The 16,801-nt window shown below is 43.3% G+C and overlaps 1 protein-coding gene across 1 annotated transcript in view; it reads left to right on the top strand.

The window, feature by feature from the left end:
* Positions 1 to 16,801, top strand: part of DOP1A (DOP1 leucine zipper like protein A) — a 52,931-nt gene that overhangs the window by 27,027 nt on the left and 9,103 nt on the right. The window contains exons 16-29 of the mRNA XM_082216966.1: positions 1,122 to 1,396; positions 2,727 to 2,879; positions 3,464 to 3,564; positions 3,858 to 4,117; positions 5,565 to 7,572; positions 7,664 to 7,775; positions 8,595 to 8,777; positions 9,748 to 9,873; positions 10,266 to 10,400; positions 11,628 to 11,683; positions 12,083 to 12,187; positions 13,450 to 13,516; positions 14,288 to 14,432; positions 15,683 to 15,762. Coding sequence (XP_082073092.1) covers positions 1,122 to 1,396; positions 2,727 to 2,879; positions 3,464 to 3,564; positions 3,858 to 4,117; positions 5,565 to 7,572; positions 7,664 to 7,775; positions 8,595 to 8,777; positions 9,748 to 9,873; positions 10,266 to 10,400; positions 11,628 to 11,683; positions 12,083 to 12,187; positions 13,450 to 13,516; positions 14,288 to 14,432; positions 15,683 to 15,762 — 3,806 coding nt within the window. The remainder of the gene's footprint in view (positions 1 to 1,121; positions 1,397 to 2,726; positions 2,880 to 3,463; positions 3,565 to 3,857; positions 4,118 to 5,564; positions 7,573 to 7,663; positions 7,776 to 8,594; positions 8,778 to 9,747; positions 9,874 to 10,265; positions 10,401 to 11,627; positions 11,684 to 12,082; positions 12,188 to 13,449; positions 13,517 to 14,287; positions 14,433 to 15,682; positions 15,763 to 16,801) is intronic.

Raw genomic sequence — 16,801 nt, 5'->3', positions numbered from 1 at the left:
TACTCCCTCCAGATGTTGTTGGACTACAACTCCCATCACCCCAACCATTGACCTTGCTGGCTGAGGTTGATGGGAGTTGTAGCCCAGCAAAATCTGGAGGATGTGACATTGGCTATTCCTACTATATCTTGCCACCTTTTTGTTGTTCAGTTTCATGTCAGGTGTTTTTGGGGTTTTTTTTAGCACAGATTATAGTTGTCATGCCTAAGGACCTATATATATGTTGCATATAGCTAAAGAAGCAGGAATAGAAGGGATGATTGTGGAAAGCAAGTAATTCATGGTTGGAGGGCAAGTAATTCATTTAAGCTTGGGAATTCTGATGTGTGTACTTAGCCCATGAACCTTCAACCTCTGCTTTCAGTGGAGTCTGCAGATCAGCAGGCACGTTCAGATCTGATATCTCCATTGAAATAAATGGAACAGTCCATGCGTTGCACACAATAAACCTATTGAAATCAATGGACTGAAACAAGTCATGTCTTCTGATTCAGTCAGTCTACTTGAGTATTACTTAGTTGGATACAACCCCATGTGTGCAAATCAGGCGTACATCTTAGTTCTAGGATGGGGACCATATTTGTATTACTGCTTCCCTTCATTCCTTTTATCATTTTTAGACGGCAATTAATCTCTCATTCCTCCTGTTCAACATTATCTGCGTGATATGGTTGCTTGTCATGATCCCTTGAGATCCATTACAAATTTAGATGGGGGCCGTGATCCATTTCAGTAGGCCCAAGTGCCTACTGCATATACGCATCAGGATTTTTTAAAATTAAAATATCACAAAGCAGCCTCTCCATTCTACATCTGAAACTGCTTTTGAACACTGGTTTTCAAAAGCAGCTTACCTGTTTGGGGTAGCACAGGGCTGGTCTGCTGTTTGAAGATAGGCCATCAAAAGCCCAGCTTGACATGCAGAGTAAATTGTGGTACATTTCTGCAAAGTCCTCCCCCCCCCTGCCCATTCTACTTTTCCCATTAGAGTTTAACCTATTTGAAGTAGCTGGTGGTGGTACAGTAGATATGCAAGATGGAGGGGTGGTGGGTGGGAATAAATATAATTTTCCAATATAAGAGGAACTGCTTTTTTTTTAACAGAAGCCATTTCCTTTCAGATTGTGAAGAAGAGCAGCCCCCCTTGTGGCTCCAGACTCTTATGGGTGCTTGCAGACAAGCCAGTGATTTCAGCATCCAAGGTGTCACTATTTCTTTAATAATGGACTTAGTGGGATTGACTCAGTCCGTTGCTTTTGTCACTGGAGAGAATCTGAATAGTGTGGAAGCGCCACAACCTCTGAGTCCAAACCAAGGAAGAGTGGCTGTTGTGATCAGACCTCCTCTCACTCAAGGCAACCTCCGATACATGGCTGAAAAGACAGATTTTTTCAAGGTACAGTAAAACAGTCATACAGCTTCAGTAATGATAAAAATGTGCCAGGCCAAAGAACCTCTGCAACATTTATTTTCACTTTCTACAAAGCCTGATTAGTTCTTAGGTGGTGGTTTAAAGCAAGTTCTAACTGGGAAAGTAAGTCAGCTGCATAACCTATGGTTTGAAGTTGGCGTGTTCAGAAACTTTGAATTTTTTTAAAAATTGTATTTAGACAAGGTTATGTCCTTAAATTCTATTGATTTTTGGCAGGACTTATGCAGAAGCTTGTCAAGTGGGGCACAGCTACTATGCTAGCATCCCAGCAGGTGGTTTGTTGTTGCATATTCGTGAGGCAGCAGGGAGGGTGGCATGGTGCAAACACACCAGCGAGCCAGTCTGGTGCTCCTGCCAATGTGTTAGCACCACACTGACCTCCCTAATACCTCACCCTTCCCCCTTCCAGCAGTGATCTGCCTACTGGGAAACTAGCACAGCAGTTCTGTCCACCTGGTGACCCACTTCTGAACTTCAGAGGTACTTAATTTCTAAGTACTGCACCCAAACTTTGCACCTTACGAGACTGTTATCACTGCTTTGGGTTAAATGAAACTTAATACATTGCTCTGAAGCTGATTACTCACTACACTACTTGTTAAGCATTTTACCAACAATCCTGATAAGAGCATAAGAACAGCCTGCTGAATCAGACCAATGGTCCATTTCGTCCAGCATCCTGTTTTCACAGTGGCCCTTTGGAAGCCTGCCAGCAGGACATGAGCGCAGCAGCACCCTGTTGTTCCACCCCCACCCCTGTCAAAGTCCACTGCACAGCACTTTCCCAGTGTCTGACAGCCAGCTAGTTATGGGGCGCTTGGGAAACCCAGCACAAGGGGCTTTGCTGCTGCTGTGGCACCAAGCGGTTTGCAATGAGACTGCTGCTAAAACAGATGTTGTTATTGCATTTTACAGAAACTTCTTTCTGGGCCTTATAAAGGCTTGGACCTCAAAACTCATGGGTGGACCTCTGCTTGAACAGTGAGGCTTTTTCATGCTAACCTCCCTGCGCAACCCCCTGAAAGCCACTTTTGAGGGACAGAGGACCCTGTGGAAGAATATAGGATGTTTTGGGGTGGAAGCAAGGGGATAGACTTGGCAGAAATGGGGGGAAACCTTGTAAAAGCAGAGGTGCCTTCTCATTGTAGAGGAGCACCTACATCACATTTGGATCTCAGTGTTTTTCTACATCAGCTGGGCTACACCTAGGCATCTCCCCCCCCCCCAGCTGTTCACTCTGATAAGACAGCTATAACTGTGTCTGTGTGTATTTCTCCTGTGTTCCTTTCCAAAGCATGTGGCATTAACACTATGGGACCAGCTGGGTGATGGAACTCCTCAACATCACCAGAAGAGCGTGGAGCTTTTTTTCCAGTTGCACAATCTAGTTCCGTCATCTAGCATTTGCGAGGATGTGATCAGTCAACAGTTGACCCACAGAGACAAGGTAAATATTGGCTCCCATGTATTACGCTCTTTTGAGGTGTGCTAAATTTGGGAATTGAGGCAGTGAAACTATTTTAGAATCCTATATTATCATTGCAGATTATGCAGGTAAAATGCAAGACATGGGAGCCTCACGGTGGTGTTGGTGAGGAACAGTGCAATTCTTATGCAGGCAACCTTCCTTCCTAACAGTAGTGTCTTAATTAAAAATAATAATAAAATAAATAAAATAGTTCCTTCTTTCCAGTGTGGTTCTTTGCAACCAGGCTTGCTCTTCCTCTAATTTCGTTCAGGTACTGTCTTTAGTCCAGCTTCTTGGATGGCACTAAATAAATAACAAGCTTCATACTGCTCTGCCCTCTTATTTCTGCTTTCCTATTCTGATACTGTATTGAGGGAAAGGTACAAAAAGGAAAATTGTGAACCAAAAGCTAGCTTGTGATTTCATTTATGATTTAACCGCAGCAATCACTTGATTATACGGTTTCCATGTGTTCCGACTTGGCCCTGATTTAGATTGCCGCTTCCCTCCATACTTCCTCCAGTGAATTGTTTAACCATGTTATCTGTCTGTTTATTCTGCAGAAAATCAGGACAGAAGCTCATGCCAAGTTTGCAGTGCTATGGCACCTCACCAGAGACCTCCATATTAACAAGTCCTCATCGTATGGTCGCTCATTTGACAGGTTGGTTGGATTCAAAGATAGTGCAAAAATATTCAGAGTTTAATTGTCTCTACCCAGGAAGAGCCATGTCGCTTTCTGACCGGGAAGGCAGCTCCTCTCCCAATTCCAAATGGAAAGATAGCCCAGGGAGACCTCTGTCATCTCTTAGACCTTTGCAGAGTCCTCCCATTATGCAGTAGATGAAGTGTCTGTCAAGTTGTTCAGCCAGGTTTCCCCAGCTGAAGAAACTACCGGCTGATGCCCATAGTTACAACCATTGTGGTTTTTATTTGGATTTTTTTTTCCATCCTCAGGTCCTTGTTTATCATGCTGGACAGCCTTAACAGTTTGGATGGTTCTACCTGGTCAGTCGGTCAAGCCTGGTTAAATCAAGTGCTCCAACGTCATGACATTGCAAGAGTCCTTGAACCTTTGCTTCTGTTGCTTCTCCACCCAAAAACTCAGCGCATTTCTGTCCAGAGAGTGCAGGCTGAATGTTACTGGAATAAACCATCTTGTTATCCTGAGGATGAAAATGAAAATAATTTTATGCAGAAATTTAACTGTGGTGATTGTAAGTACTGTGTTTAAAAACCCTAATTTCACATATCTGCCTTACTAATATGCCTTTACAATACTCCGTAATACAGACAATGACCATTTTGTGCACGTTCAAGGCGGGCTTACATACGCTCCCCCGTCTCATGCGATGACCCAGAACGCAACCGCCAAGCAAATCGGGGGCTGCCTGCACTTCCATGTCATATCACAAATGGAATATATCCATGAATTAGTAGCTGGGCCAATGCTGCGCATGCCATTACTGATCCTGGAGAGGATGGCGTGGAGTCTAGAATGGTATGAAAGGAAAATGGAGTGCTCTGGTAGTATTCTGTCCTGATACCATTTTCTTGAAGCATCTCAATTTTGACATCATACAGTGGTACCTCGGGTTACATACGCTTCAGGTTACAGACTCCGCTAACCCAGAAATAGTACCTCAGGTTAAGAACTTTGCTTCAGAATGAGAACAGAAATTGTGCTCCAGCGGCGCGGCAGCAGCAGGAGGCCCCATTAGCTAAAGTGGTGCTTCAGGTTAAGAACAGTTTCAGGTTAAGAACGGACCTCCGGAACGAATTAAGTACTTAACCCGAGGTACCACTGTATTGGTTTAGAAGGGACTCGCCAATAATGGTAACAATGCCACAAACTGAAGCCGATACTGTCTTTGCTAAACATTATTTCTTTCCTATTTTGTGGACTGTCATCTAGTCTAAGAGTCTTAACTTATTATTAGATTTATTGATAAGCTTGTTTATCAAGAGGAATTTAGTCCAAGTATGTAAGTTATGAACTGGGAAGTTATTCAGTTACATTTATGATAGATTATTGATGATCTGGTCATCAGGTTATAATTTCTGTGTTTTACTAAACCAACCCTTTAAAAATTAATTCTGGTATGGATTGTTTTCTGTTTATTACTCATCCACAATGCACTACTGCACAAAGTAATTTATTCTCTAACTTAATGTGGAATTCTTGACATGCCAGATGAGGACCTAATTAAACCGTAAACCAAGCACAATGTTTTTATATTCCCCCCCCATACTTTATTTTCTGCTTTTTTTATCAATTACTGATGTCAAAGTCCAATAGCAACATTTAATCAGAGGTCAAATGCTTTGCTTTGCAGATTTAGAACATTTTTAAAAATACGCATTGAGTGCCTTTTGTACTTCTGTTAGTAATTGCTCATATTTGCAACACAGATGGGCCCTGATCCAGAACTCTGTTGGGTCTGTAAACCCATCTACAGAGCATTTAGAGTTAACTGAGGGATAGCTACCTAAATGTAATTTATACAGCCTCTGAATAGGACTCTTGTATATTAACTTGTAAACGATCAGAGTGGACTGTCTGTAAAGCTGCTTTAGCAAGGAAGGAATGTTACATGATTTAGGGAACTAATTGTTCAGTGTCTGTAGAAAAACATCACATCTTAATTCCCTTTTTCTTTTAAGCATTTGCCCACATGCCGGTAAGTCAGGAACAAGACATTACTGCTAAAGAGAACAATGAAAAGCAACTTGCCATGGATGAAATGGAGAACTTCAGTCTTACAGTCAACCCATTAAGTGACAGGATCTCCCTACTGAGTACCAGCAGTGAAACTCTTCCTATGGTTGCATCTGATTTTGATCTTCCCGACCATCAGATAGAAATAATGCAGAGTTCTGACTCTGGCTGTTCCCAGTCATCTGCTGGGGATAACCTAAGCTTCGAGGCAGAAGCTGAAAGCCTGATGGCAACAGACAGTTCTCAGCATTTGAGGGGAGATTCGCCGGATGAAATTGTCCAGCAGGTGGTCACTGACTTGATATGCAAGGTTGTCAGTGGGCTTGGAGAAGATACCGAACCAGGTAAGCATTACCTGTATTCAGAAGATGCCTCCACTAAGCTAAATGCTTTGGATCCCTCCGAAGAGGCTGCTAAAGCTGAAGACCCAAACATTCAAGACAGTCAGAGCAGTTTGCTTAGCAATGACAGTTCTCAATTGCTATCTGCCTCGACCGAGACGGGACTGGACAGCATTTCCAATGAAATCTCCAGAAACAATTCCTCTCCTTGCATCTCAGTAAGCGAGCAGAGTCTCTGTGACCCGATTTCCGCATCAGCGGAAACCAAGTCTAGGCAGAGAAGTCACAGCAGCATCCAGTTCAGCTTTAAAGGGAAATTCCCTGAAAAAACATCGGAGAAAGAAACCATCGTGAAAGAGTCTGGTAAGCAGCCGGGAGCAAAGCCCAAAGTCAAAATAGCCAAGAGGAAAGACGACGAGAAGAAGAAGGCGCAAGCTGAGAAGCTTAAACAAACCAGCGTTTTCTTCACCGATGGCCTCGACTTGGAAAATTGGTACAGCTGCGGAGAGGGAGAGATCTCGGAAATCGAGAGTGACGCAGGGTCACCAGGAATGCGAAAGTCGCCCCACTTTAATATCCATCCTTTATACCAGCATGTGCTGTTGTACCTTCAGGTGTATGACTCCTCAAGGACTCTCTATGCTTTCTCTGCCATTAAAGCCATCTTGAAAACAAACCCTTCCGCTTTTGTGAATGCCATCTCCACCACCAGCGTCAACAATGCCTATACCCCACAGCTGTCCTTACTTCAGAATCTTTTGGCCAGACATCGCATATCGGTTATGGGCAAAGACTTCTACAGCCATATCCCAGTGGACTCGAACCATAATTTCCGTAGCTCCATGTACATAGAGATCCTCATTTCTCTGTGCTTGTACTACATGCGGAGCCACTATCCAACCCACGTGAAAGTCTCCCCGCAAGACCTGATAGGGAACCGCAACATGCAGATGATGAGCATTGAGATTTTGACCCTTCTCTTTGCCGAGCTGGCCAAAGTGGTGGAGAGTTCCACGAAGGGCTTTCCCAGCTTCATCTCGGACATGCTGTCCAAATGCAAGGTGCAGAAAGTGGTTCTGCACTGCTTGCTCTCCTCCATCTTCAGCGCCCAGAAGTGGCACAGCGAGAAGGTCGCTGGGAAAAATATGGCGGCCATTGAGGAAGGCTACTCTGAAGACAGCCTCATCAATTTCTCCGAGGACGAGCTTGACAACGGCAGCACCCTGCAGTCGCAGCTCTTGAAAGTCCTCCAGCGGCTCATTGTCCTGGAGCACAGAGTGATGACCGTGCCCGAGGAGAACGAGGCGGGCTTTGACTTTGTCGTGACGGACTTGGAGCACATCAACCCCCAGCAGCCAATGACTTCCCTTCAGTATCTGCACTCTCAGCCAATCACCTCCCAAGGCATGTTTCTCTGTGCCGTGATAAGAGCCTTGCACCAGCACTGTGCCTGTAAAATGCATCCCCAGTGGATAGGACTCATTACTGCTTCCCTGCCTTATATGGGGAAGGTGCTCCAAAGAGTGGTGGCTTCTGTGACCCTCCAGCTTTGCCGGAACCTGGACAACCTGATTCAGCAGTACAGATACGAAACAGGATTGTCCAGCAGCAGGCACGTGTCTCTCTCTTTCTCTTGGCAGTTTTTTTTTAAATGTTTAATTTGTTCCGTTCAAAATTGCAACAAATTCAATGTTGTGTTTTAGGCCCCTTTGGATGGCATCAGTTACTCCACCAGATATGATGCTCACTCTGCTGGAGGGCATTACAACGGTCATTCACTATTGCTTGTTGGATCCAACTGCACAGTATCATCAGGTAAGCATGTTCAAGGGTTTGACCGTGTCTTTGTCTATGCATGTGTTTTAACTGTAATTTGAGAGGGAGGAAACCATTACTGAATTGACCATACCTCTAAATCAGGGTTTCCCAAACCTGGGTCTCCAGCTGTTTTTGGACTACAGTTCCTATCATTCCTGACCACTGCTAGCTAGGGATGATGGGAGTTGTAGTCCAAAACCAACCGGAAACCTAAGTTTAGGAAACCCTGCTATAGATCCTTTGCTTATGAGAACAGTTTAGGAGCCCATAATTTGCTGTGTTCTGTAGTGGCACCCAGTAAGTCTGTACATTGCATGGTTTCCTTACAACTCATGTGCATTGGGTTGGTTTAACAGCAGTGCTAATTCTGGGTACAGACCTTAGGGCCAGCCCAAGACACTTGCTTCTTGATGTAGAGCAGGACATGGCGCCGACCTGAGGACGAGGAATATAGTATCCTTGGTTGTCAAGTTATTTTGGCACCTGAGGCTGAAAGTGACACAAGCATCTCTCCATCCCTGGAAATAAAAACACTTTAATAATAAATGAAATGAATGACAATTTGCTACCCCTTTTTGATGTGCAGATGCTTAATGATAGGGTCGGCCCTAATATACCTACTGCCATGAAGCATAGGAAACTATTAGTGTTATGCCTATATTTTAAAGTTCTAAGCCTTTGACTCAGTGCACACTAAGAGGGAGAGGAGAGACCCAAAGTGAGAAAAGGCAGAATTGTACCTGCGTGGAGGAGGTAGGCACTTTCCTGTATCACTGAGAGTAATTGATACATTTTGCTCTTCTTTGTTGGTACCAGCTTCTGGTGACTGTAGACCAAAAGCATATGCTAGAAGCACGCAGTGGGATCTTGTCTATCCTTCACATGATCATGTCATCTGTGACTCTTCTGTGGAGCATCCTGCACCAGGCAGACTCTTCAGAGAAAACAGCTGCTGCAGCTGCTGCATCCATTACCACCATTAATCTTGGATCAACAAAGGTCAGAAGAACATGAATGGTCCTGTGTGTGTCTGCATACTGTGTGTGTATGACTTTGTCAGACTAGACTGAGTTGTGTCTGTTTGAATGTAACCTACAAAGCGTTTAGTAAACCACCAGCACAGAACCTGAAGAAACACCAGCAACCCTGCAGGTTAACAGAGGGCAAACTCTGACTCCAAGTTCCTCTTAAAATTTCCCCATATCCAGCCTTAGCCACTGATACCAAACATCCACAAATTTTATTCTATTTCTGTTTGCAGTGGGAATGTATCCCTTGCAAGCCCCATTTCTTTTTATATCATCACCAGCACTTACATTCTCCAATGATAATATTTATTCGGGAATTGAATAAGCTGAGGGGAATTCTGTTATGATAGAAGCTACAAATGAAGAAACAAATTATTTGTTAAGAGCATTTCAACATGAAAGATCTAGCCCAGGTGTCAGTCCCCCACTGTCCCTCAGACCTTGTGGGGGGCTGGTCTATATTTTTTTTTTTGGGGGGGGTGAACAAATTCATAGGCAGGCCATTTCTCTACCAGATATTCAGATGTAGTTCATTCAGTTTCTAGGTGATTGTAACATATATTAAGTTTTCAGGTACTTACTTTCATATGTGGTGGTCATGTGAGAAGATATAGGAATTCTGTATAAATGAATATATGAAATGAGACTTGTCCGATGCTAGACTTAGATCTCAGGATGGTATTATTATCCATATTTGATGACAGAAGTCAAAATGTTACAAATAAGAACTTACTTAAATTAAGCAGCATGTTTGACAATAGCTTGAAGATAGATTTAGGTGACAACGATTTCTCTGAATAGCACCAACAAACTTGGGGGGGGGAAACCCACTGAGTTTAAGAAATTATTTAGGTTACATTTCCATATCTTTACAGTCAGTGGACAATAGCAAAATACTCTGGGTGCATAGTTTGATAATGAGGATGATCTTTAAATTTCAGAACCTGAGGCAGCAGATTCTTGAATTGCTGGGCCCTATCTCAATGAATCACGGTGTTCATTTTATGGCAGCTATTGCATTTGTGTGGAATGAAAGGAGGCAACACAAAAACGCTTCAAGGACTAAGGTATGTTAAGTAATGCAGCCATTTGAAAATAATTCCCATCTTCTTTTCAAATGGGTTAAAATATTAAGGTCCAGATTGAGATTCTTGGGGGTCAGGTGCTTTGTATCCCTGGGAAGGCAAGTGGGGAGCCTGTCAGTCAGCCCAGTAAGTTTCATTGATCAGATGTCCTAGAGGAGGGGAGGAGTATCTTTTTCAGCCTAAAGGCCACTTTCTCTTGTAATAATAATAATAATAACTATCTGGAAACTCCATGCCAGAGGTGGGTGGAGCCAATGCAAAATGGAGGTGGAGTCCATGAAAAATTGTGCAGGGCCACACAATGCAACCCGTGTAATTTTGAAACTGTCAGGACTTCAGTGCTGGACTCAATAGCAATGTATAATACTTTTTAGGTCATTCCTACAGCTAGTGAAGAACAGCTTCTGTTGGTGGAGCTGGTTCGTTCTATCAGCGTTATGAGAACTGAGACTGTTATGCAAACAGTGAAAGAAGTCTTGAAGCAACCACCAGCAATAGCCAAGGACAAGGTATGGAAATAACTTAAGCTTGCATTTTTCAACAAAAGAAGTTGGTGTTACAATGGCTAGGCTGTGTTTGACAAACGTTAAAGGTAAAGGACTCCTGATAGTTACCGTATTTTTCGCCCCATAGGGCGCACCGCCCCATAGGACGCACCTAGTTTTTTTGGGGGGGAAATAAAGGAAAAAAAATATTTTCCCCCCAGGCACGGGGCTGGCGCGGGGGAAGCCTGAGCTTCCCCCAATCCCAGCCCCGAGAACAGCCTGCTATCCGCAAGCCTAGGGAGGCCAGCGGTAAGTCGCGCCGGTCTCCCCAGGCTTCGGAATGCAGGCAGCTCTGCGCAGCCATCGGGAGGTGGGCGCGAAGTGGCGCCGGTCTCCTGCGGGTTGCGCAGAGCTTCCTGAAGCCTGCAGGCTTCAGCGAAAGCCTGCATTCGCCCCATAGGACGCACAGATATTTCCCCTTCATTTTTGGAGGGGAAAAAGTGCGTCCTATAGGGCGAAAAATACGGTAAGTCCATCCACAGACTACTCTGGGGTTGCGGCGCTCATCTCGCTTTATAGGCCGAGGGAGCTGGCATTTATGACTGTAAAACAAACAAACATACATATCCAATGCATTCAATTAAAACAGGTGAAATGTGTTGGGTTGCTGCTGCTTTATGGGTAACTAAATTATTCAGTTTGCTTTGATTACTGTAATAGCTCGTGCTAGATAGTTGTGGACACAACCTCATTTAATTTTGGAAATGAAAATGGATGGCAGTTCTGAACCTAAAAGATAAATGGAGTTGACTTACTTAAGCCCATTGATTGCAGCAGGTTTACTCAGAATATAACATAGTTGGGTGCAACCCTTTGATAGGAACATTATTTCCAGCATCCAGTAAAAAAGTTGGTGGCTCTAAATTTCCCCATTCTGCACCTCCCTCCTAGTTCTCAAATGCCAGGAACGATGGTAACTTGAAATGGGCTGAGTTCCAAACCTACCTCTCCGTGTCATAGATTACCGCAACTGGCATTCCAAGCTCCAGTTAAGCTTAGAAACCAAGGCAATATCTTGAGGGGAAAACCTTAAGGAAGACTGTATGTAGCACTCAGACAAGGAATCACTGTTTGTTAAATTGAGCAAGGCTTATTTTATTATTTTGTTTCCTGGCTTTTGATGCACTTTGGTGGCCTTGAAAAAAAAATATAACCGTTCTCTTTTAATACTTTGCTTCTAAATCTTTCTAGAAGCACCTTTCATTGGAAGTCTGCATGCTGCAGTTTTTCTTTGCGTACATTCAGAGGTAAGACAGTGAGTGGTTATGGGTATGTTTCTTTTCTCCTGTGTCACCAGATGAGATGTTTGCTGTGTGAGGGCATGCTTTGTGCAGTGGTTCCATTCAGTTTTTTTAAGCAGGTTTTGAGAACTTCAGGTTAAAAGTGTCAGAAGAGAAGCTGGAGCCTAATTCCATCTTTTGGGAAATTAGCCTCTTTCTCAAGTTGGAAAATCTGCAGGATTATTTTCTGGTGTCCCATTTCCTCTAGAGTTCTTTTATCTTACATGTTGGGTCATTCACTGAGAGAAAACACCAGTGTTAGCTTTCAGTGTTTATCCCATTTGTTTGACATTAGGCTGCAGTGTGAAGAAGTACTCTAATGGCCTTTGGAAACCCATATGACCACCTCTTTTTTTTTTCTTGCAGAATCCCAGTGTCCAATGTAGTCGACAGCTGGGCCTCATTATTGCTTCTTCTGAAGGATTCCATACAACTTGGCCTTCCAGCTCCAGGGCAGTTTCTCATACTTGGGTGAGCTATTTTGTTTGCATGAGCACCATCAGTTTTTCCTACTGAGAAATGCCAAGATCATTTTTCAGAGACCTTAAAACATTCTTGATGAGCGATAGGGAGTACCCATGATGATTTTAAGAGAGAAGTTGATCTCTTGCATTTGGGGGACATGTTGCTACCTCACATTTGGAGAGGTGGCTTGGCCTTCGCAAGCAAGGCTGAAATCCAGCAAATGTCATGTGTAACCCAACCCCTGTAACTGGCTCTAAAAAAGAACCATCAGCACAGCTTTACGTAGGCGACGGTAACCACAGTACTGCACCACAGTAATTTATTGAGGCCTCGTTCAGTTCAGAGCCCATGAATTTGAATGTGAGAGTTAAACATGTACTTAAAGTGCTCTCAACATCAGAATGGGGAAAGAAATACAAAATGGTGCAAGCCCAATGCACCATGTGTTATGAACCAGAGCTCTTTTATAGAGGAGCATTTTTTATCAGAAGATGACAACCTTTATCAAACAGCATGTGGGCATGAGAGTGCTCTGATCAGAATTAACAAGCCTAATCTTGTCTTTTGATTAAAATTATTCTTATTAATATGAAACATGGCTCAAAAACACCAAGCTTGCACCATTTTGGACCACCACTGCCCATTTTGGTGTGTGTCATGTAGAGATGACCTAAAAATCTGCATGAATCTGCTAAAATATCACTTTGTTGTAATCCAAAACTTTGTTATCCCAGACCTAAACCCTTGTGTCAGCTTGCCTCGTCCATAATATCACCATAACCTCATGCAACCCCTGTGTTGTTTTGATGCATTAGGTATAATAGGTGATATCTCCACATATTTTGTTTCAATGCATTGATAACCACAGTGTTGGTATATATTGCTGTAGAAAGTATCAACAGTCTCTTGTTTTATCATTTGGATAAATACACGGAGTGAAATCCCAACTGCTACATAAGGATCTTCTGCTTAGTAACTGGATCTCCCAGAGGGCTTCCCGTTCCTCTTCAAACAATCTCCCTTCACCTGGCCCGCCACTTGCCCCCGAGAAGCCTCTTCCCAAAATTGTATGACCTTTCGGAGTTGCCTCCAGTGTAACGAGAGATGCAGTCAACATGGGAAATTAGGCTCCTCCTTCTTTGCATATAGATAGTCTTGAGCATCTTTGCATTTCTGCAGTTGTTGTCCCCTTGGTTTAAATATTTGGTCCATCTGTTCTATTCAAGCCTTCATATGAAAGTTTACTTCTTCTTCTTCTTTTTTTAAAGCGTTTTAAATGAGTTTATAATGAAAAACCCAAATCTGGATAATAAGAAAGACCAGCGAGATCTTCAGGTAAGAAATTTATGTCCTTGGTTACTTCTGAGTACATATGTGCTTTTTTAAAATAAAAAAGCACCTTTGTAAGTGTAATATTTTGTTTTGTAGTACACCGAAGCTGGGTTTTGCCTGGGTTGCTTCCCAATTCTTTAGATGGGATACATTCTTTAGAAGAGATCACTTTAATTATTGAACTAGTAAAAAAAAATGCTCTGATTTCAGTCAGATTTTTGTACACTTAATTTCTAGGAAATGTGTACTGTGAGTTCCATGTTTAACAAGTGAAACTTGAATCTGATGGTGTTGTTGCTTAGATGTGCCATGTTTTGCTGTCTGAAGTGAACCAGCAAATGAGGCCACCTCAGCTGTTTCTGGATTACCTTTGGCCAGTCACTACTTATGGGGAGCTGATCTGGCCCCCGCTTGTCTGTTGCCACGCTGGCTGTTTATCCTCATCTGATAGGCCCTCCCATTGTCACTCTTTTCATTCTCCCAATCTGCTTTGCAATCCTGACACATCAATGCACCAGGATCCTTTTGCATGTTCCCATTGCACAGGTTTCCTCGAGGGGGCGGGTCCGAAACTTAATTCTTGCGCCATTGTATAAACTCTGAGCGCTCTGAATACCACTGATCAGGCAACCCCTTGCACCACGGCACTGCCTTACGCATGCTCTCCATCACCCTCATGCAGAAATCGATCATGCAAGAAAAAGCAATTGCTACTTCTCTTGATACCCATGACTCTCTTCATCATCTTGCATTTCTTCCCCTTGCCTCTTTCAGGATGTAACCCACAAAATAGTGGATGCCATTGGAGCCATCGCTGGCTCGTCCCTGGAACAGACTACGTGGCTAAGGCGCAATTTGGAGGTTAAACCATCCCCCAAGATCATGGTTGATGGAAACAATTTGGAGTCTGACGTGGAAGGTGATTTCCCGCCCCCTCCCTTCCCCCTCCCAGCGTATTTAATCAGTATCCAAAATTGCTTCTGTTGATGATAACAGTAGAGCAGAGATGGGGAAACACTTTCGGCCCGAGGGCCTTATTCTAACATAACCGTAACAGGGCTGTTTTGTGCAAGCCACAGCCACCTGTCCATCATCTGAGGGACAGGTGAGCCTGCCTTCTCCAAAACAGCCTGATGGGCCTAATGAGGCATGCGTCTTGTCCATGCCCCACTGCTGCAGTAGAGCAAGGCTCCTGCTATTTAAATTCATTTTACATCTAGCTGAGGGCTGCAAACCTCTCTACCTGTGTATCCCTAGCTAGATAAGAAACCGTGTCCTATATCTGTTTGTCCAATCCAGCAACCAGGCTAATGGTCACACAGACCTTTAAAAAATCCCTTTGAATGGCATTTCCAGTCAGTTTTTATTGAAACCATTTTTGGGGGGGTCCATTTTAAAGATTTATGATGCCAGCTGACTGACAGGTGACTGAACCACCTACCTGCCCAATGTGGTCTGCAGGGCATGTGCAGATATGGATCTTTGCCTGCTGAGCTAAGGTTCCTTGCCCCTTGTTTATGGTTTAGGATCATACCTTATCTCCCATTCTGCCCTCCGGTTGGGGCCACTGCCACATCTGCAGCCCTGCTGCTTGTGGCCACATTAGAAGGTAGGGTGAGAGCAGGATGAATTCCCCCAATGCCTTTGCATGATGGCATTGAGACCGTCTTGGGATCTCACCTGCATGTTTGGCAGTCAGCTGCTTGGTCTAGGAGAGTTGGGTAGAGGAACACCTCTGCTCATTCCAAACCCACCCCAGCCTGACAGAGTTCGGATTGCTCTGTCTGTGTTGCATATGAACACAGCCTATGTAAACAGTATTTCTTTTTGGTTTTATAATGATTCTTTATTTTAATTGAACCACAAGCATCCATTCTATGGAAAATAGTTAAGACAACTTGTTGAGATTTTAGCTCCGCTAAAAATCACAAGATTTTGCAGGATTAAAAATATCAATGGTTGAATGCAGATATATTTAGTCAAATTTCAGGTGGGAAAAGGGAAACTGGTGGAATTTTATCTCACAGCATACATCCCAGTGCTAACTTGTTTGATGTACTGCATATTTAAAGACCTGTGGCTTCTTTTAAAATGACTTTACAGATATTGACACATGGATTCATGTCTTCGTTTTTTGTTCCCCACCCCCTCAAAAAAAATAATGGTCAGATATGTTGTCTCCAGCTTTGGAAACCTCAAGCATAACTCCATCCGTTTATAGTGTCCATGCCTTAACGCTGCTGTCAGAAGTAAGTTTCCCCCCTTTTTATTAGACTTTAAGATATTTGTTTGTATATAAATATAAGAGTTAACACAGAAAAGAACAGAGCATTATTTCACCACACTTGCACTTCTGGAATTTTGGTAGGTGAATATTCAGATGTGCAAGAAAGCACATATTTTTGAGCAGCGAGAAGCCTGGTGGGCCACACCTGGCCCCTGGACCGCAGGTTCCTCACACCTGCACTAGTGAAAGGCAAGGAGCCTGATTTTCAATGATCTCTCCTATCCAGGGCAGGCTCTGGTGCTTCCCAAAAGCCTCTCCTTAGGTTCCAGGGATCTTTTGGAGCAGTACGGGATATAGCATATGTGGCTGCAGTTGGAAGGAGGCATTCGTGAAAGTGGCGTTCCGCCTTAGGCTAACAGGAAGGGCTTTTGCTAGCACAAAGCTACCATTCAAATCAGTGGGACTGAATTTTGTTGTGGCTAATTTAAGCCCCGTTGGTCTTAATGGGCCTACTATAAGCATGATTTAAGATTGCAATCCTAACCCCACTTACCTGGGAGTAAGCACCATTGAGTTCAATAGAACTTACTTTTGAGAAGACATGTTAGGATTGCCTTGCAAATCTTCATCCAAGCCCATGTCTCTGGAAATAGTAGAGAAGGGAATTGTCTATGCATGTGCTTTGGGGTATATTTTTCCCCTTTTAGCAGGAACAAAATTGTGCTGAAAGATAATATAGCTGTTGCCCCCCCCCCCCAAAAAAAAGTACACATTACTCTCAGAAGTTGATTTGGTATTAAAACAGTCATGTTCATGTGCTCAGTCTTGGACAGGATTTCTCTGCTATGGAATGCAGCACATTTGTCAGTATACAATTCTTATCTGCTTTTGAGAGAATGAAGAAAAATCATCTATATTTTTGGTGCTAATACTTAAGGAATTTGTGGGGGTTTTTAAACAACCATTTAGTTTTGATAAGATGATATTTCAAAGAGCACTTGTTAAATAATGTTTTCTTTGTGACGTTTTGAAAATAATTAATATAGCTGGAAACTGGGCAG

This window comes from Podarcis vaucheri (assembly GCF_965113315.1).
Source record: "Podarcis vaucheri genome assembly, chromosome: 3".
In the NCBI taxonomy this organism is placed as follows: Eukaryota; Metazoa; Chordata; class Lepidosauria; order Squamata; family Lacertidae; genus Podarcis; species Podarcis vaucheri.
This window is presented reverse-complemented; position numbering and strand designations above follow the sequence as displayed.